This window comes from Vicugna pacos, chromosome 28 (genome assembly GCF_048564905.1).
Source record: "Vicugna pacos chromosome 28, VicPac4, whole genome shotgun sequence".
Taxonomy (NCBI): domain Eukaryota; kingdom Metazoa; phylum Chordata; class Mammalia; order Artiodactyla; family Camelidae; genus Vicugna; species Vicugna pacos.
In genome coordinates this window covers 9,701,686-9,720,946 of record NC_133014.1, presented here as the reverse complement: position 1 = coordinate 9,720,946, position 19,261 = coordinate 9,701,686, and the positions used below count along the sequence as shown (strand labels likewise).

Sequence of the window (19,261 nt, the reverse complement as noted above, 5' to 3'; positions counted from 1 at the left end):
TTTTTATAGAAAAGGGAAAATGATTTTATTAATCATTCCTGCATCTACAGTGATGTGGGTGCTCATGTTGCTTGTAGTCATGTGCATGGGTTTGGAAATGTCTGTTTTGTTGTGATACAAAATACTGGAAATATGTTCCGTGGCTAAGAGGCAGGGAAGCCTACACCCCCTGGGTTAGATGGTGTACAGTCACTAAAATCCACAGGACTCTGGAGAAACCCAGCAGATACCACCTTTCCCAGGTGGTCGGGGTCAGCATCACCAGTGGTGGCTCGTGGTGACGCTGTGCAGGAGATGCCATCTCAGCTCTGTGCTGCTCTCCCCAAAGCAGCACTCACAGTCTAGTCATGAGAAAAACAGGAGAGAAACCCAGACTGAGGGACAGTCTACAAAATAGCTGGCCAGCACTCCTTAAAACTGGCAAAGTCTTGGGAAACTAGGAAAGACTAAGAAATTGTCAGGGGAGAGGAAAGTAAGGAGGCTGACAGCTAAATGCAACATGGTGTCCACCACCAGATCCTGGAGCAAACACGGGGCCTTGTGGAAAAACTGGTGAAATCAAACAAGGTCTGGAGGTTAGTTCATAGTAATATAACAAATGTTGGCTTATTGATTTTGACAGAAGGGCCACTATAATGTGAGATGGTAACATTAGAGGAAATTGAGCAAGGAGTATATGGAAATTCTCTATTATCTTTGCAGCAGCTTCTTAGATCTAAAATTATTCCAAAATTTGTTTATTTTTTAAAAAATTCACAGTAAGAAAAATGCCTGTGGCAAGAAGTAAAAATACAACATGAAGTTGCATGGCAAAAACACCATGCGTGTTGGTTTGAAGATTAAAAATGAATGTTTGCATGTAGGTAAATTCACAAATATGGAATCCATGAATGATGAGCATCAAGTGTGCGCATGCACGCGTGTGTGTGTGTGAGTAAATGTACTGTGGTTAGGATGTTGGATTATGGCTGACATTTTCTGTTTGTCTCAGTCTTATAAAACAAGCTGTTTTGGGAATAAAAATAAACATTCAGTCTCGAGTACAATAGTGATGCTTAGGAGACAGCTTGGGGAATAAACCCATTCCTCCCAACATTTGCCCCTAAAGAATATCCAGTGTATCACCTCATCTGTTTATCTAACATTTTACCATGTTTTTTATTTGATTTTTATTCATATTGTACTAGTTGTGTATTTGCATATATTTGTTTGTCTGAAGAAATGTTTTAACCAACTCTTTTTGAAGCAGCTTTGAAATATCATTTCTAGAATAAAAAGGAAACTGTTTTGTGGGACTTTTATGTGACCAAACCGATAGGCTTCTAATCACTTGTGTTTTGTTTCCTCTTCTCTGTCCCTTTAACACATGCAGTCCAGTTCAAGAGAAAAGCCCGGAACCAGCGTTCCCCACAGAGCTCTCTTCGGCATCCCTGCTCCGCCTGGGCCAGCCTTCTGCAGCCGTGCTGACCAGCGAGGCAGAGCGGGGCCTCCAGGCTTGTAAACTCACAGACCCTGACTTCGTCACTGCAGAGGGCCCATCAGACACCAGCGTGGGGCTCTGGGCGGGACAGATGCAGACCGGTCCACTCAGGAATATCGATGTTCCAAGTATGAACAGATGCTCAATCTTAATTGCTCCCCTGGATGAGGACAGTAGCCTAGTTCAAGCTACCCCATGAAAGGAGCTCAAAGAGCAGGAACTGGAATGTCGCTGAGTAGGACACAAATTTAGACAAGACTTGTGTGCTGTATCACGGGGCAGCACAACAGTAGCATACGCGAAGGACTGATTAATTTGTTTTAATTTTAAAAGGAATCAAAATATCTACTGTTGGAGGGAATTGGAACTGGAGGGCCCACTATGTGCCAGGCATTTAATCTTATCCTGTTATCCCCATTTTACAGAAAAGTAAAGAGGCTCAGGATTAAAGGACCCCAGCCCCGCCCCCAAGGTTATGCTGAAATGGTCTTGCATAGTGGTTCAGACAGACTGGAGACAGACTAGCTGGATTCTAATCCTGGGTCCCCTTCTTAGGCTGCCCTGTGATCATGGCCACGATTATTTCAATTCTCTGTGGCCCTCATTTCTATAAAGGGGCGGCGATGATGGTACTGCTAAGAGCCTGTTGTGAGGACGGGTGAGTTACTAAACAGCACGTGCTGAGAGCAGTGCCCCATGTCTGCTTAGCACTAAGTAGGTGTTCATCAGGTTGGATTCATCTTTGATTAACTGCCACTGACAGAATTTTTTATAGCATTCTAAATTGGACGGAAACTTTTCTTCCCTTCAGAAATGGTTTCTCTGTGTGTCTTTGTGGACCCAAAGTACATCTCATACATACAGACTGAACATAGGCAGTCTAAGTGTTAGAAGGCAACGTGCTTTATGAATAGAAACAGAAAAGCGCTTTAAAGAGTATATATCTGAGCCGATTGGAGTAACTCATCTCCACGCCTGCCTTTAAGACATGTGCCCATAATTGTGTTAAAGGCAGGATCTAGGACATATGCCCTTGGTGTTGATTTCCTTTGTCACAACTGAATATTGATCACATTTGTAGATCTTAAATGACAAATAGTGGACTATTTGACTTTTGAAAATGGTGGTTTATTATTTGAATCAATGCTCTTTAAAGATAAGGCTTTTGAAAGCTCATTTAATGAAATGTCTCTACTTGCTTAATCTGTAATTCATTTGGTAAAATTCTTGGGTACTGAATTCATTTTCTTTTTTGTTCTTGTTCCTTTAAGACTTCACTATTGAGGATCCTTGGGATGAGGAGTTGATTCTCAAACTTCTGTCTGGGCTTCCGAAACCAGTGACTTCCTATCCAAACACTTATGAGTGGCATTGTAGACTTCCAGCCATCAGGCCCAAGACTGAGTTTCAATTGGGTAAGAACCATATGGGTAATACAACTTCAAGTCTTTTCTCGTCATGGAAAAGTGATGATAACTGGTGTGTGTTTCTCCTCCTGGCCCCACCCCACCCCTACCCCTCCACCCCTACTCCTACTTCCAATAAAAGAGTTTATCTGTAGTATTAAGAACAGTCCGTTAAGCCATGACTGGGGTTCTGATTGCTGTTGGGACTATAACTTTTAAAGGGCAGATCTTCTTGTGAGTCTCCATTTTTGCCTCGCTGTTTTGATGCTCTGTTCTTAGACTCAGACCCACTGAGAATTGTTACGTCTTGGAGAACTGACCCCTGTATCATTATGTAATGCCTTTCTTTGCCCCTAATAACTTTCCTTACTTTTAAGTCTCCTCTGTCTGAAATTAATACAACTGCTACAGCTTCCCGTTGATTAACGTTAGCATGGCGTCTCTGTCTCCACGCCTTTACTTTTAATTTATCTGTGTCTTTGTATTTAAGATGTGTTTCTTGTAGACGGCATGTAATCGGGTCTTGTATTTTTATCTGTTGTGATGGTTGGATTAGTATCTACTGTGTTTGTTCCTATTTTCGACTCATTGCCCTGTTCTTCGTTTCCTTTTTTGTCTTTCAGTCTCCTTCTGCCTTCTCTGCTCTTAATTACTTATAGAATCCCATTTTCTCTCTTCTCTTAGGGCATCAGTTATACTTCTTTTTTCCCTCTTTTTTTGGTGGTTGCCCTAGAGTTTGCAGTGTACATTTACGAGTAATCCGTGCCCGCCTCCCAGCAGCGGAGCCCCTTGCCACAGGACGCCACCAGTGCCTCCTTCCTCTCCCTCACGGCACCCCTGTCGCTCATCTCACTCACCCACAGGCTGTACTTAGCGAACACGTTGTTGCTGTTATGTTGAACAGTTATCTGTTAGATCAATTAAGAATAAGAAAAATAAAAGACTTTATCTTCATCTGGTCCTTTTCCTACACTTTTCTGATCTGAGTTGCCATGTTTTTCATTTTATTTTTCTCTCTGCACTTCAGTTTGGGAAGTTTCTGTTGCATGTTGTCGGGCTCAGATTCCTTCCCAGCCACGTACAGCCTGCTCATGAGCCCAGCAAAGACTCTCCATGTGTGTTATGATCCTTCTTTATTTCTAGCCTTTCCTTTGACCCCTTCTCAGAGTTTGTATTTGCCTGCTTTCCTTGTCCATCTCTTCTTGCATGTTGTCTACTTGTTTTGTCATAGCCCTTAGCATATTAATCGTAATTTTTTTTTGATTCCTGGTCTTATAATTACAAAATCTTTTCCCTATGTGTGTCTGGTTCTGATACTTGCTCTGTCTCTTCAAGCTGTGTGTTTTGTCTCTTAGTATGACTTGTAGTTTTTAATAGAAGCCAGAGATCATATTCTGGGTGAAAGGAACTAAGATGAATAGGCCCTTAGTGTAAGGTTTATGCGTATCTGGTTTGGGCTTAGGCTGTGTTTCCTTTTTGCTGTTGGCTGTAGGTATCAAAGGCTAAAATTCCCCTTTGGGTCCTTATTTCTATCTCCCCTCTTGTCCTTGGGTTTCCCTAGAGGCTTGTTCTTAAGTGAGGTCTGAGGCATGGGTTCTTCCTGTTGTAACAGCCCCCCTCCACTCCCTGTGCCCCCGGCAATGGCTTCAGTGGTGCTGTCTGCCCGTGGGCCTCTGTCCCGGCAAGCTGCTATTCTCTGTATTTTCCTGTCTGTCTCCTCAGTCTGGGGGCAGCAGTTTCCCTGTGACCTCGGTTCTTTAACAGATCTAAGGACAGTTGTTGATTTTTAGTTTGTTTAGCTTTTTCTTACCGTGAGGGTAGAGTGATAACTTCTAAACTCCTTATATGCTGCTGGAAACCAGGAAGCTCCTTTTTCATACTTGATTTTAAACATGTGATTCTTTTTTTAAAAAACTGACCATCTTTTACAACTTTACCTCTGTGGTCTTTCTCCCCAAACCAGCAACCCCAGCGTTACTGAAAAATATCAAGACCAGTGCAGTTTGAGGGGCATTCTGCAACTTACCTGACCAGTGAAACAAAAAGCTAGAAACTGTCACAGCCTAGTAGCAGCTGAGGAGGCTTGATGAACGTGTCCTAGAACGTTAGGGGAAAATTAGTGAAATCGGAATGAAGTGTGGAGTTTAGTTAGCAGCAACATTCCAGTGTTGGTTCTCATTTGTTACAAGAGTACCGTGGTTGAGTAAAAGTTAACAGCAGGGGAAACTGGGTGCAAGACATGCAGAAACTCTATCTTTGCAACTTTTCTATAAATGAAAAACTATTCTAAAATAGAAGGTTTATTGCATAAATTTTTAAATTCTCCATTAGAAATACTGGTACAATTATACCCTGCCCTTTCTACCCTGATGTAAAACACTCGGACTTCCCAGCAGCGTGTTAGAGCTCCTTCCGTACTTGGCAGAGACTGCTCGTGCTCCTTCTGACGTCACAGCAGTACCGCCAAGTCGGCAGCGCAGGGATGACCCCTTTGAATCTGAGGCCCCTGGTGAAGAGAGGACGGCCGCCCGAGGTCCTGCTGCGAAGGGACAGCCGGGCCCGCGGTGCTGCTCCTGCTCCTCCGTCACCTCCCTTTAAAACGGGGCTCCTTCACTGTCTGATGTCACTTATATGTGGAACCTAAAAAGTACAGCAAACTAGTGAATATAATAAAGAAGAAGCAGACTCACAGACACAGAGAGCAAACTAGTGGCTCCCAGTGGGGAGAGGGAAGGCGGGAGGGGACTGAGAGGACCAAACGCCTGGCTATAAAGCAAGCTACCAGGATGTATTGCACAGCACGGGGAGCGCAGCCCGTGTTTCACAATAACTGTAAGTGGAGCAGAACCTGTAGATTGTGAACCACTGTACTGACCACCCATGACCTATGTAATGCTGTACATCAACTATACTTGGATTAAATAAATAAAAGAAAAAGAAAAAGGGGCTATTTTATGGCAGGTATTTTCTTAACTTTTGTGTAAGACTGGAAAAATATTTCCTAAGGGAGCAATATCCATTTTTATTTATTAAAGCAACTCAAGCACCAAGAAAAATGTACAAACACTTCATTTTGGAAAATCTTTAGTGCTTTGAGCCTTCTCTTCATTTTGACATTTCTGTCTTCTCAGGTTCTTTGCTGGTCTATGTTGATCACCTTCTGGGAGAAGGGGCCTTCGCCCAAGTCTATGAAGTTACCCACGGGGATGTGAACGACAGCAAAAATAAACAGAAATTCATTTTGAAGGTAGATGATCTGTACAATATAGAAATGAATTTTAGAACTTGAGTTTGCCAGCCTTTTTTTTTAAGATGATGGTTTCATTTAGGTCTAATGTCAGCACTTAAACAAAGCTATCCCACAAGGAGGATTCAGAAGCGCCTCGCCGCTGAAGTCGCCCTGCAGCAAGTCCCGCACTGCGGCGGCCGTTCCTAGCTTGTCAGCACCTCCCACCCCACGTCCTTGATTGGACTGAAGTTGCTTTCTTGCCGTCGTTTTCCAGAATGTGAGCTGGGTATGAATGTCACATGCCTGATTTGCAGGTCCAGAAGCCCGCCAGCCCCTGGGAGTTCTACGTGGGGACCCAGCTGATGGAGAGACTGAAGCCAAGTGCGCGGCACATGTTCATCAAATTCTACTCTGCCCACCTGTTCCAGAACGGCAGCGTGTTGGTCGGCGAGCTCTACAGCTACGGGACGCTCTTAGTAAGTGTGTTCACTTTGAGGACGTGAATCTGAAGCACATTTTTGGCTTGTGCCTTGATATACCTTTTTCTAATTGGAGCTTTTATTGGAGTAGGGGGGTGGGCAAAGCGCTTGACTTAAACTTCCGTTAATCCTGTGCCGCCTCAGGACTCCACTTTCCGTTGTTTCTAGAACACCGTCAACCTCTATAAAAATACCCCCGAGAAGGCGATGCCACAAGCCCTAGTCCTCTCTTTCGCTATCAGAATGCTGTCCATGATCGAACAGCTCCACGGCTGCGAGATCATCCACGGAGACATCAAGCCAGACAACTTCATTCTCGGAAACAGGCAAGTGGTGCGTTTGCAACGGGTTCCCTTACCGTTTCTGCGGCCGTCTCTCACTGTCCGTGCTCACGCAGCCTGGCCCTTGTTTGTGTTTGATGTAGATTTTTGGAACAAGACGGTGAAGATGATGATTTATCTGCTGGCTTGGCACTGATTGACCTGGGTCAGAGCATAGACATGAAGCTCTTTCCAAAAGGAACTGCATTTACGGGAAAGTGTGAAACATCTGGGTTTCAGTGTATTGAGATGATCTGTGACAAGCCCTGGAACTACCAGGTAGAGACTAAAGTGAGAGACCTGAAAACGTTTCGCTCACTATATTTTCAGAATGATTTTGGGCGCCTAGTTAGTTTGAGCTGGCCTAGTCTTCTTCTGTCCTTGGATTTAGACCAAGCTCCAGAGTTGTCAGTTACAAACACGTCACACCACAGGAGGGTTGAGGTGCAGTGAGAGAACGCAGCCCGCCCCGGGGAAGGAGCTGGGAGGACTTCCTGGCGGATTAACGTTGTGTTTGCCTCCGTGTGACAACCTGAAGGACACAGTAGCTCAAGAAAAACAGAGCTTCCCAAGACGCTGCCTCAGGAGGCGGTGGGTGATCTGCTGTCCGTGGAAGCCTCCAGCAAAGCCTAGAAGCATTCATGGGGCATGGCAGTGAGAGGGCTGGCACACAGCCTCTACAGCTCTTTAGGAATGAAATCCTCTGCTTATTTATTTGCTGTGATTTCTTATATTCGCTGCACAAGTTAGACATCGTAATACACTCATGTAAATTACTATCTTAGTCACCAACACCCGTATTTTCTTTATAGATTGATTACTTTGGAGTTGCCGCAACAGTGTACTGCATGCTTTTTGGCACTTACATGAAAGTGAGACATGAAGGGGGCGTCTGGAGGCCTGAAGGTCTTTTTAGAAGGTGGGTATTAGCATCAGCGCTACAGTGAAAAGAATAAATACAGTAGAATGTTGGGCTGCACCTGGTGGAAGATGGCTCTTTGCCCCCGCATGGAAACTCAGGCCCTGGGACGTGTGATAAAATAGCAGAGTCCTGGGCCCCGGGTGTAGCGAGCGAGCTAAGTACCTCTGTGTCTCCATCTGTAACTTGTGTGGAACGAGGTGTGTGTAGATATTTAACTGGATCTTTAATTTCTCTTATTTATAATAGAGTCAACATTTCCATTCTTAATGCATTAAGTTGTGTTTAGGTACAATGAAGTCAGAGGCTTAAGAGTGGGGTCCCCTGCATGCTGAAGGCTGCATTTCATCCTTCCTTTCTGCTTTGTCCCTCCAGGCTTCCTCATTTGGATATGTGGAGTGAATTTTTCCACATAATGTTGAATATACCAGACTGTCATCATTTTCCATCTTTGGATTTATTAAGGCAAAAGCTGAAGAAAGTACTTCAAGAACACTATGCAAACAAGATTAAGACCCTACGTAACAGGCTAATTGTGCTGCTCTTAGAATACAAGCGTTCGCGAAAATAAAATGTGGACCGTCCCTGAAAGTCACTTTGCAGACGCTGCCTACCAGCTCTGAGCCCTGGTGTTTCCACACTTACTGTTCATGTAAATGTTTCTTAAAAATTAAGTCCACAAAGTATATCCATGTGACATAGTTGTTACAAATATTTCAATAAAATACGCAACGCGTTAAGTCCCTGTGTATCTGGCTGACTGACTGGGCCACTCTTGGGATACAGGCCTTCGTGAGAGTAATCTGGACGTGGACGTTCTCTAACATCACTGACCTGTTTGTTCACTCTAAGCCGAAAAAGAAAAAAGCCAAGGCAGTTTATTTTCCCCAAATTGGAGAGTTTATATTTGTATAAAATACACAAAAATTCCCCAGATACATCCAGCAGACTTTAAGTTTTTATGAATAAAATTTGCCTGTCCTTTATGGTACCTCTTCTTCATTGCTATCCACAGGAAGTATTGCAGGTATAAATCTTAATTAAGCTTCTTCGTTTTTTCAAAGTACACTCAAAAGGAAAGCTCAGATCTTGAAAATAGTTATGTAAGCCCTGTAAACCATTAATTGGCTCTAAAATTAAAGAAGCCAACTTAGCGTTTACTGACTTTTAAGGCTAGAAGGGCCTATAACCTGAGCTGACCTTCCCCCCGCAACCCCCTTCCTTAGCACTATGATGGAAACAAAGGTGGCGGGACACCCACTCCAAGAAGACACAGTGATCGCCGCCACCCTCATTCCCAGCCACCGGAGTCCCCGTTCCAGAGGCAACCTAGGCCTACTTCTGTGTATCTTTCCAAAAATCATTCCATGCATATATCTATATAATGTCTTGACACAACTAGCACAATTCTGCCTTTTTTCACTTACTGTACAGTGGAGAGTGTAAGCACATGTAGAATGGTCTCGTTCTTCTTAATGGCTGCGTGATATTTGGTTATGTGGTAGAAAGTCATAGTCTGTCATGTAAAATCCTAGAGGTGAAATTGCTGGGTCAAAGGTGACTGCATGTAAAATTTTGTATCGACAGTGCAAGCAGCCCCAGGAGGGCTGTGCCCGCAGGTGTTGAAGTCTGTTCCACCCACATCTGCTCACAGGACAGGTCAGGCTCTTTGACCCTTGCCTCTTCAACAGGTGACAAAGAGGTGTTTCCTTATGGTCTTCACTTGCATTCATTAGGTCAAATATATTTGTATATTCAAAAGCTATGTTTTTTCTTTTTCTGTGAACGCTCTTCTTTGTCCATTTTTACTTGGATTGTTCTTTTTCAGTTTAACTTGTAGGACCCCTTTGTATTTGTGGCACAAATTGTCCCAATTTGTCATCTATCTCTTGACTTTTAAGATTAATGTTGCCAGGAAGATTTTTTTAATTTTCTTTTGTACTCTGATTTATGAAATTTTTAAGACTTTTTTTACTTTTGTGTCTCAAAATGCTATCTTCAGTTGAGAAATAAGAAAAATGTCTTCTAATGTTTTTATATTAGTACTGATTTAAATACTTAGGACTAAACTTTTGGCTGTTATTTTAAATCAGATGTCAGTTTTTCATTTTTTTTTCTAGCTGGTACTTTGAATATATGATGCCTATTAATTTCTGTAAAAAGCTTTTCAGTTGATTCCGTAGAAGTTTCCAAGTAAATAACCATCACTATGAAAATGCTGCTTGTATTATGTCTTTGCCAATTTTTTGCGCCTGATTTTTCTCTTGCCGCTGCCCAGGACCATGAGAGGCGGACCGTCAGGGGCGATGCTGCACATCTCATCTCCTGCTCTAGGCGGCGCTCTTCCCACGTTTATCCACTAACCGATGAGGCTGGCCTGAGGTAGGCTTTTTCAATCACTTTGAAGAAGTATCCATCCATTTCTTTCTACAAACGTAAACTATAACACTACTTGAGTGTTTTTGCCCCATGTTCCATCTGTGTTGGTCCAGCTATGTGCCACTCCCCTGTATGAATGTACCATAACTCATTTAACCATTCCTCTATTTAGAAACAATTAGTTTCACAACTTTATTGCTACCAAAAAATGAGTGCAGATACAAATCTGTCTGCAGGATAAATTAATAGAATGAGATTCCAAGTAGGTTTTTATTTTGAAAGTAAAGAATGTATAACCTATACAATTGATTACACACACAAATTAGAAGGCAGTTGAAAATGATCTGGAAACAGACCTCATCCAACAAACCAACATTAAATTTACTCTTAATTAAAATGTCAAAACAGCTGAGCACTGATAAAGCCAGATTTGTGGGATTTTTTTTTTTCCCTCTTGAAAATGTCTGTTTTCAAAGGAAACTAGACTAAAGAAGGTAAGGGTGCTGTCTTGCTAAACGAAGAGCTAAAAGTGTGTCCATGAAAGGCGGCCGTGGGTGCCTTTGCTCTTGAGCAGGGAGACTCCTGGCTTTGTTTCCAGCCCTGTTGACATGTCCCTGTTCCTGAATCTTCAGCTCATATCACAGCCGAGACCCTCCGCCATCCACACCAGCAAGCTAAGTCTGCCCACCTGGTGCCCAGGCTATGCCAAGGGCTCCCGTGACATCAAATTAATCTGATTTCCTGGCTTCAGCCTTGTCCCCAGAGAGGAAGGCTCAGTCCAAACAAGTCACTTTAAGCACTTCAAGCAAGTAGGTTGGTTTGGGCGTTTTTTTTTGTCTGTTGCACAACAATGTGGATCTACTTAAAACTACACTTAGAAATGGTTATAATGGTACATTTTATGTTGTGTATTTTACCACAATTTAAAATGTTTTAAATAAATAAAATAAATCCCTTTAATTTTCCGGAAGAAGTAAGTCACTGTGCTGAGAGGTCTCCAGCTGGGGAAGGTGACCTCAGAGAGCAACTTACTCAACATCTTGCTATAATTGTAATTTAATTAAACTTTGAAAGCCTCCTCTGAAAAAAAAGCAACTGTGACAGAATTTTATCTTTACATTCATATTTTTCTTCATTTTGAATGAACACTGCATCTAAAAGCTACTGTAATGGATGGAACATATTCCTTCAGTATATTTAAGTATTCAAAATTCACTCATGTAAGACTAGTGCAGTCTTCATTTAATAAAATAGCAAAATACCATATAAAAATAAAGTTTTTATATCCCATTGAGAGGACGTCCCCAAGTACATACATGTGTGTAAGTAAGCCCCGCAGTCTCCACACAGATTTTCCTCTCCTTCTACTATCAGCCCTAGAAATGACCCCAGGGGGACACAGGGGGCCGGCCGCTCAGGACAGGGGAGGCCAATTCACAGGTTTATCAGAACACAGAAGGGAGCCTGGGCTGGAAGAGTGATCTCTTGGCAGCGGATGCAAACAGCAGTGACAGCTTGTCTTGGCTTCCAGCTGCGGACACGTGGGGCCTGGCAGGCCCCGGATCAGGCACTGTTTTCAAAATTGGGATTCTTGGGGTATATGTCAGCAGGAGAGAAGTTCAGAATCTCCTCCAAGGAAGGGCCTTCTTCCTCTGGAGCAGTTTCAGACTCAAACATCTGCTGCAGCAAGGCGTCCACAGTCCTGTACTCTGGGAGGAAGGAGAAAGAGCCACGTGGGACCTGCATGTTGCGGTCAGAGGGGCGCATCCAGCCCCGCAGAGCTAGGCTTCCCTGAAGGAAGGCCTCTGAGCTCCCCAGCCACGGCAGGCTCTGGAGACCAAGGAGAAGGTTCTCCTGGAAGGATGGAGGAGGGTGGCCACCTCTGGGGCAGCGCGCTCACACCCCTCCCCCTGCGAACTCTGCTCCAAGGTCTAAGTGTGTGGTAGGGCGGCCCCGCCAGAGCTCAAACTGAGACTCAGATGGGTTTGGGTTTCCTCAATCGTTAATTCACTGAGAATTAATAAAGTGACCAAACACTGAGTTGTTAAGGGACCCCATGTCCCAGGCACATTGTGAGGCCTTGGGGATACAATGGAGAGAAAAAAGAGACACAGCCCTGCACATGTGGAGCTTTAAGTCTGCAGGGAAGACAGATGGCGACCAGTCACCTAAGGATGAATGTGCAGGTGACGTGCAAAAGGAGGAGAGCTAGGGGGCTGCACAGGAGCACCTGGGGGCTTCCCTGAGGAAGTGCTGCTTAAGCAGAGGCCTGCAGGAGAAGGGGCCTTAATTATGCAGGTGAGGTGAGACCACAGGAAGCCTGTGCAAAGGCTCTGTGACAGGATGGAGCAGGGGAGCCAAGGATGTAAAGGCCAGCAGGGCTGAAGGGCAGAGGCAGGGAGGGTCCTGGGGGCAGGGAGAGAGGCTGAGATATTGAGGGGAACCAAGCATGTGGGCCCCAGAGGCCACAGCAGGGGCCCTTGTCTTTACCTTTGAGCCACTGAAAGCCCCTGAAGGTCAGATTTGCATTATGGAAACATCTCACTGGCTGCTGTGAGTGAGGAAGATGGATTGGAGGAAGTTCCGCATTGGCTTAAGACTTACTTTTAGATGCAATTCTGAAGTACAGTCCTTTCAAGTCCTTCTTTTTGTTATCCTCACTGAAGCCACTGTCCTTGGCATCCATGTTCTCAACGAGACTCCCGTCCTGCACTTTTTCCCTTTGGGGAGGAAGAGACGGCATGAACACGGCCAGGTCCCTCCACTGAGTCCCTCTCTGTTCTCCCAGCCACAGCCCCATTGTCACCCATGTAGCTGGTGAGGGTCCCTGAGAACTGGCACCCAGGACCAGGCTGGCTGCCACAAGGCCTCAGTGATTAAATGTGGTCAGGACCTGCCGGGAACGTTCCACCTCCAAAGTCCGTGCGGGATGTCAGGAAATGCTACTCACTCTTGGACCCCCACTCCAAGCTCTTGAATCTTCTTCTCAATGGCAGTTTCTACTTCACTTTTTTCTAACGAATATGCCACAAAAAACGCCTCCAAGATGAACGCTATGAAAATACTGAGAAAGAGGTAGAGGGCATTAGGTGGAGTCAGTCGTGGTCTGGGTGATGGGGAATTCTGGCTCCAGAGAGTGTTTGAGCCCAAATTAAAAGGCCCATCTTTGCAAAGAAAATACAACATGGAGAAGAAACAACAAAAATGTCTCTCAAGAATTGGGCACAACTTTCTTTCATCTGAAAAATTATTCTTCCTCTATATCCTATTTAAGCAGTGACTATTAAGAAGAAAATACAGGGTCTTTTTTTAATCACAGTTTTTAAAGGTCTAAAAATTTAAACCTTTAGAGTTTAAAAGTTTTAGGCTCCATTTAGAGGTATTAATAAAATTGGCTATATTCCCCGTGTTGTACAATATATCCTGTAGCTTATTTTATACATAAAGTTTGTGCCTCTTAATCCCCTACCTCTAAGCTGCAAAAATAATGCAACATTGCATGAATTTGCATGTTATCCTTGCGCAGGGGCCATGCTAATCTCCTGCGCCATTCCAGTTTTAGTATACATGCTGCCAGAGTGAGCACAAAAATACAGTTTATTTAAAGGGGACGCTAAGACCAAATATCTGTTGGTAGACAATTCTCCGTGAACGTCTCATGTTTCTGCACAGTCCGGGTCCTCTGAGCAAAGGCACCGAGAGCCAATTTAGGGATGTCTGTTTGCCTCCAGAGATGCTGCAGGCTAGTAAAGCTTAGTGCTGCCTCCTCCCCAGACACCGTCCAGCGTAGCTCACAAAATAAAGATCTGCTTACATTCGGGGCTGAAAATAAGGTCTTTCTCTTTCTCTCTCTCTCCAGAGGGGAGGATGGGAGGTTCCCCCCCAACCCCAGCTCCACCGATCAGTTTCCTCATTTTGGAGTTCCCCTCCTGCAGTGCAGCCCAGCCTGGCTGGCCCTCCTCATTGCTCAGTGGGGATTAGGGCTCAGGGACCTGATACAAGCATCACTCTGGCCGCAGCTCCTGCAACGAGTGACAAACTATCTCTGCGTCTGACCCGAGGCGCCACGCTTCCTGTCACTATACAAATGTGACATACAGGCAGACTAACCTGTTGGCTTGGGGGCAGGTGGGATCCCAGTCCCTTCACTGTTTCTGACTTTTATCGTGATGCTGATGGAGCCCAGGGCTGTCGCCACACCCACGTGCTCTGGGGAGGAAGGCAGCAGAAAGACCCCACAGCCTTTCACGCTGCCTCAACCTGCCCCTTCCAGCTCTCTGGAAACTTCTCAGGAGCCACTCGGGGAGGCATTTCTCTCCCTCGTTCCTACTACGTATTCCATTCAGACCGTGTGGGACAAGCGGGTCTGAGCAGCACTACGCAGTTTCCACTCCTCCCCGCCCTCCGCCTGGACGTTCCTGAGCCACAGTCAGCAGGATGGCGGCCAAAGCAGCCCTGATGTAACAAGGAAGGCATGGGGCTTGGCTGTCACCCCAGGAGCTGCGGGCCCCGGGGTCTGAGAGGAGAATGACAACCAGAAAGCCTCTCCGGTAGAACCAGGGAGCCAGAATCAGAGACTCGTAAGCTGGAGGGAAAGCCCTTGGGAGTGATGAGATGTCCCAGCAGCTTTCAAACAGTGACTGAGCTCCCCATGGGAAGAGGGGTCAGGGCAGGCCTGGAACCCATGACGAGGATTAACCAGCGGCACACTTCCACTCTACCTGTGCAGAGACAGGGGAGGACCGGAGCTGGACGACAAGGGAGCTGACTCTTATAGATTCTAGAGTCCCAGGAGTTGGACGGATTTCAGCAGAGGGTGGACAGCAATTCACAGGGATGTTCTAACAGTGGTTCAGTCCCAGTAGGGAAGGGTAGGGAGACTGGCCAGGACCCCCTGAGTCCTTCAGACCCAAACAACTTCTGAGGCTCTGAGATGTGGACCGTGTGCCAATGGGCATGGCTGGCTGAGATTGTTGAACACAAATGTGAGCCAAATAAAACATCTGCCTTCTGGCACCTTAGCATCCAGTAGGGAAGCTAGGACCCACCCACGCGGTACCTGAGGGTGGAACTGGGGAGGAGGGAGGTGCCGGTAGCTGAGGTCCTGAGAGGGGAGACCAGGGAGTAAACTCACTTAACAATGAGGATGACGACCACGATGTGGAACCCGATGAAATACAGCTTTGCCACCTGGTGAGTCACGAGGGCAAAGCCGTCCGCGAGGAGTATGAAGCTGAGGAACCAAACCTGGAGGAGCCGAGGCCTAATCCTCCTGGGAGTCACCCTCGGCACCTGCCCCGCCCCCAGCCCGCCTCCGCGGAAAGGATATTGTGCCACTGGTTGACCACCGTGAGCTCCACCAGCAGGATGAGCAAGGAGCCCAGGTCGTTGAAGTTGTTCCTGCAGTACTTGCCTCGGGCAAACGCTGAGTCTCTTAAGGCTGAGTTCCCACACGCCAGGGCATCTGGACTGGTGGAGTTGGGGCCAAAGAAGTGGACTCTGCCGTGGAACGCTTCCATCCCGATGATGGCAAACACGTAGTAGACCACCTAGAATGCGTGCACTGGTCACCGGTGGGCACACGGGGCAAGGAGCGTGCAGGAGAGGAGGAGGATGTGGACACCGAGCCCTGCACCGAGGGCCAGAAGAGAAGGCTGCCACCCTCCTCGTTCCAGGGACGATGCCCCCTGCCCAGCCAAGAGTTCCACCAGCAGCAGGAAGAGAGAGGGGACAGGGGACATGGCCAGCTGGACCACACCTTGGCCTCTTCCATGGTCTCTCACAAAGTCAAAATGAAGCTGCTAGCAAGTTTGTGGGTTAAATACTCAATAAATAATAGTCCCCCAGGGAAAAAATAATAAAACTGGATCTTTACTTTGTTTTTTATAACAAAATAAATTCCAAAGGTACCAAAAGGTTAAATGTAAAAACCAAACTATAAAGGAGCTAGAAAAACAATGAGTAGGAAAAACTCTTATAAGCACAACATAAAACCAGAAACTATAAAGTGAAAGATCCACAAGTATGACCAAACAATTAATGTAAACTTTTATACAGACAAAAAATAACAGAAAGCCTTTACTTAGGAAGAACAAAAACAAACGAATGATGGATGAGGAAAAATAATCACTCTGTATACAACTTACCAAGGACCTCTTTCCTTCATCAGCAAAACCTCTCTCAAATCATATAAAAAATAAAACTAATGGAAAAATGGACCAACACTATGAATAGGCTGCTTATTTTAAAAAATAAGCATAAGTGGCCCCAAGAGAATAGAAAAGACACTCAGCCTCATGAGTAACTAAAGAAACGCATGTCGAAATCACACGGTGCCGTCTTCTCACCCATCCGATTGGAGGATGTGGAAATGTTTACCAAACCCAGCTGTGAGGGGTGCAGAGAAACAGACGCCGTCACACGCTGGCATTTGGAACATCCACGGAGTACATGTTTTGGAAGGCAGTTTGCCAACATTGACCCAAAGTTTGAACACATTTACCTTCTGACCCAGCAGTTCCACTCCTAGGAATTACCCAACAGACACATGCACAGAAGCCAGGACAAGTTCAAGAATGGTCCTCACCCCTCATCTGTGATGGCACAGAGGTGAAGCTCCAGTGGTCTGTCAGTGAAGGGGCTGGTCAGCCATGTCTGGCGTCTTCCCTCAGTGGGACACTTTTCTTTTTGCTTGTTTATTTTCTTGACCCCTCATTTCTTTCTTTTATTTTTTAATTTTTATTGAAGTGTAGTTGATTTATAATGCTAGTTTCAGGTGTACAGGAAAATGATTCAGTTGTACATATACAAACATACGTATTTTTTCTTGTTGGATTCTTTTCCATCATAGGTTATTACAAGAAATTGAATATAGTTCCCTATGCTATACAGTAGGACCTTGTTGTTTATCTATTTTATATATCATAGTATGTGAGTGGGACATTCTTCATCATAGAACTCACACGGGTGCATGTGTCCCCCCAGGACATGGGACAAAGATATCAGAGAGAAGAAAGTCGCTCAACATTTGATACCAATGATCCCATTTGATGCAGCAATAAACTGGATATGCGCACGCGTGGGCGTGACATCCTTGTACACACGGAAATGTTTAGGAAGCATCAGGTGACACTCTTAACAATGGCTGCCTCTGGGAGAGAGGCATATGGGGGCTGGGAATGGGTGACCTGCAGCCCACTTTTCAATCTTTGGCGCTAACTGAACTTTTTACCATTATAACAGAACAGAAAAATGGGTACCCCAAATCAGAGTGCCCACCGCAGTCTGAGCCTCCTGGTCCAGAGCGTGGACTCACTCCTGGGCGGGAGGCTCCAGCCACCTTGCAGCCGTGCGTGGCTACAGTCTTACCACTGGGGATCTCAGGGAGAAGGTGGGCTTTCTTTGTGAGCAGAACAAAGAAGGATCCGAGGCTGGGGGTAGCGGGGTGGGGGGTCGAGCAGGCACAGCCACAAGCTGGAAGGAGCCTACATCCCTGAGAACCACCTGGTGGCTCGGAATACCTACCTGGACCATGGGTGAGAAAGAAACTCTAACGGGTTAACCCACTGACGTCGTGGTGTTTATTCCAGCAGCCAGTGTAGCTGGACTGCTATACGCCCAGCATTTCTAGACTCTTGATATTTCTAAAACTGGCTACTAGAAACCAGTGAATCTCACTGACTTAATCTCCCTTTCCTTCCCTCGCTTTAAGGCTTACTGAGAGTTGCTGAGCATGACCATCTGACCACTTACTTCACTTAGAACAGAAACAGAGCAGCCACTCACCAAGACAAGTCCGCCAAAAGTCAGCATCGTGGGGCCGATGTTAATCAAGGTGGTCACGATAACCCGGAACCTGGGATAAGACAGTTTCCGACACAAGGCAAAAGGACGATGGGGCGCTGACCCCGCGCGGGCAGGCTTGGTTTAGTGCCCCGCCCCCAGCCCTGGGTCTGCTCTTTAAATGCTGTCAGGAATTTGCCTTTACAATTTTATCAGAACCAGTCCATCTAAAGAGCTGAGGGGGGAGTTAACTTGTAGTTTCTCCTGAAGCAAAACAAAGCAAGACGGTTTTTTAAAAACGTACGAAAGATAATCACAGAGTTTCACAAGTAAGACACAGGTGGGTGTGGAGGTTGAAAAACCATCTCGCCTCACCTGCGTTTCTCCCCACACCTTGTCCTTCATCAAACCTCCAGCCTGTATTAAGGCTGATCTGTGACGTAGGTTGAAAACTATACATTTTGCAGAAGAGCAGGACAGTCCTCAGATGGAGGCACCCCCACTCACTCTGAAAGGAACCTGGTCTCTCCAAACTAGGGTAGGTTTTCCCAGGTTTGGGGATCAGATTCCTGCGGTTGGCACTCAAGTTCTGCCTCTTTCAAGCTGTGCACCACTGGGGGAAATGCTTAACCTCTCTGAGCTTCACTGTCATCACCCGTGAACAAGCGGATCATAAAAGCCCCTGCATCAAGGGCTGTTAAGGGGATTTAACAAGACAATGGTGAGCACACTCAGCTGCCATCACGACCACTGCCCAGTCACTAGGCTGCACGCACAGTTGAGGGAGCAGGTCACAGGGATAAAAGTGACCAACAGAATCCCTGTCATGGGGAATGGCCGTGTGGGTGCTCTTCCCCATCTTCACGGGCTCCCTTCTCCTCCTCACTGCCCCCAGAGAACCCAGATCCTCTAAACAAGTTACATCCTGGGTTCACAGCTGAGTGTGTTTATAGTTCCACCACCGCAGGGTGGTTTCTGTCCCGCCCAAGGTGGGGGACCACCCAGGTACAGCCATTTCTCGTGGCTTCACCTTTACCTCTGAATGCTGACAATGACCCTTAAGAGCCGGAGTATTCTCAAAATCAAGACAATATCCAGTATCTGCTGACTGTTGTATTTTCTTGCTGGAAAAAGAACACAATTATGTAACGTTGCGTTTTCTGAGCACCTCTGGCTTGACCCTTTTACTCAGTGAGGTCTGAGACTCTGTGGGTCCTGGGAAAAGATGGGCGTCACCTCAAGAACAGGGCGATGGCCCTGAGCAATC

At 45.8% G+C, this 19,261-nt stretch overlaps 2 protein-coding genes and 1 non-coding gene across 3 annotated transcripts in view; 1 reads left to right on the top strand and 2 right to left on the bottom strand.

The window, feature by feature from the left end:
• Positions 1 to 8,573, top strand: part of BUB1 (BUB1 mitotic checkpoint serine/threonine kinase) — a 35,475-nt gene extending 26,902 nt beyond the window's left edge. The window contains exons 18-25 of the mRNA XM_015238810.3: positions 1,373 to 1,608; positions 2,752 to 2,895; positions 6,018 to 6,133; positions 6,430 to 6,591; positions 6,763 to 6,920; positions 7,019 to 7,193; positions 7,727 to 7,833; positions 8,209 to 8,573. Of these exons, the coding sequence (XP_015094296.1) occupies positions 1,373 to 1,608; positions 2,752 to 2,895; positions 6,018 to 6,133; positions 6,430 to 6,591; positions 6,763 to 6,920; positions 7,019 to 7,193; positions 7,727 to 7,833; positions 8,209 to 8,404 (1,294 nt within the window). The 3' untranslated portion in view covers positions 8,405 to 8,573. The remainder of the gene's footprint in view (positions 1 to 1,372; positions 1,609 to 2,751; positions 2,896 to 6,017; positions 6,134 to 6,429; positions 6,592 to 6,762; positions 6,921 to 7,018; positions 7,194 to 7,726; positions 7,834 to 8,208) is intronic.
• A 1,890-nt stretch (positions 8,574 to 10,463) lies between these two features.
• Positions 10,464 to 19,261, bottom strand: part of LOC102532100 (two pore channel protein 2-like) — a 32,999-nt gene continuing 24,201 nt past the window's right edge. The window contains exons 13-19 of the mRNA XM_072951448.1: positions 19,031 to 19,118; positions 17,998 to 18,067; positions 15,542 to 15,761; positions 15,347 to 15,437; positions 13,163 to 13,276; positions 12,817 to 12,932; positions 10,464 to 11,921 (exon numbers count right to left, since the gene is read on the bottom strand). Of these exons, the coding sequence (XP_072807549.1) occupies positions 11,776 to 11,921; positions 12,817 to 12,932; positions 13,163 to 13,276; positions 15,347 to 15,437; positions 15,542 to 15,761; positions 17,998 to 18,067; positions 19,031 to 19,118 (845 nt within the window). The 3' untranslated portion in view covers positions 10,464 to 11,775. The remainder of the gene's footprint in view (positions 11,922 to 12,816; positions 12,933 to 13,162; positions 13,277 to 15,346; positions 15,438 to 15,541; positions 15,762 to 17,997; positions 18,068 to 19,030; positions 19,119 to 19,261) is intronic.
• On the bottom strand, positions 13,694 to 13,798 carry LOC116285934 (U6 spliceosomal RNA). The gene has a single exon (XR_004195702.1). It is a non-coding gene; the product is annotated as a U6 spliceosomal RNA (small nuclear RNA).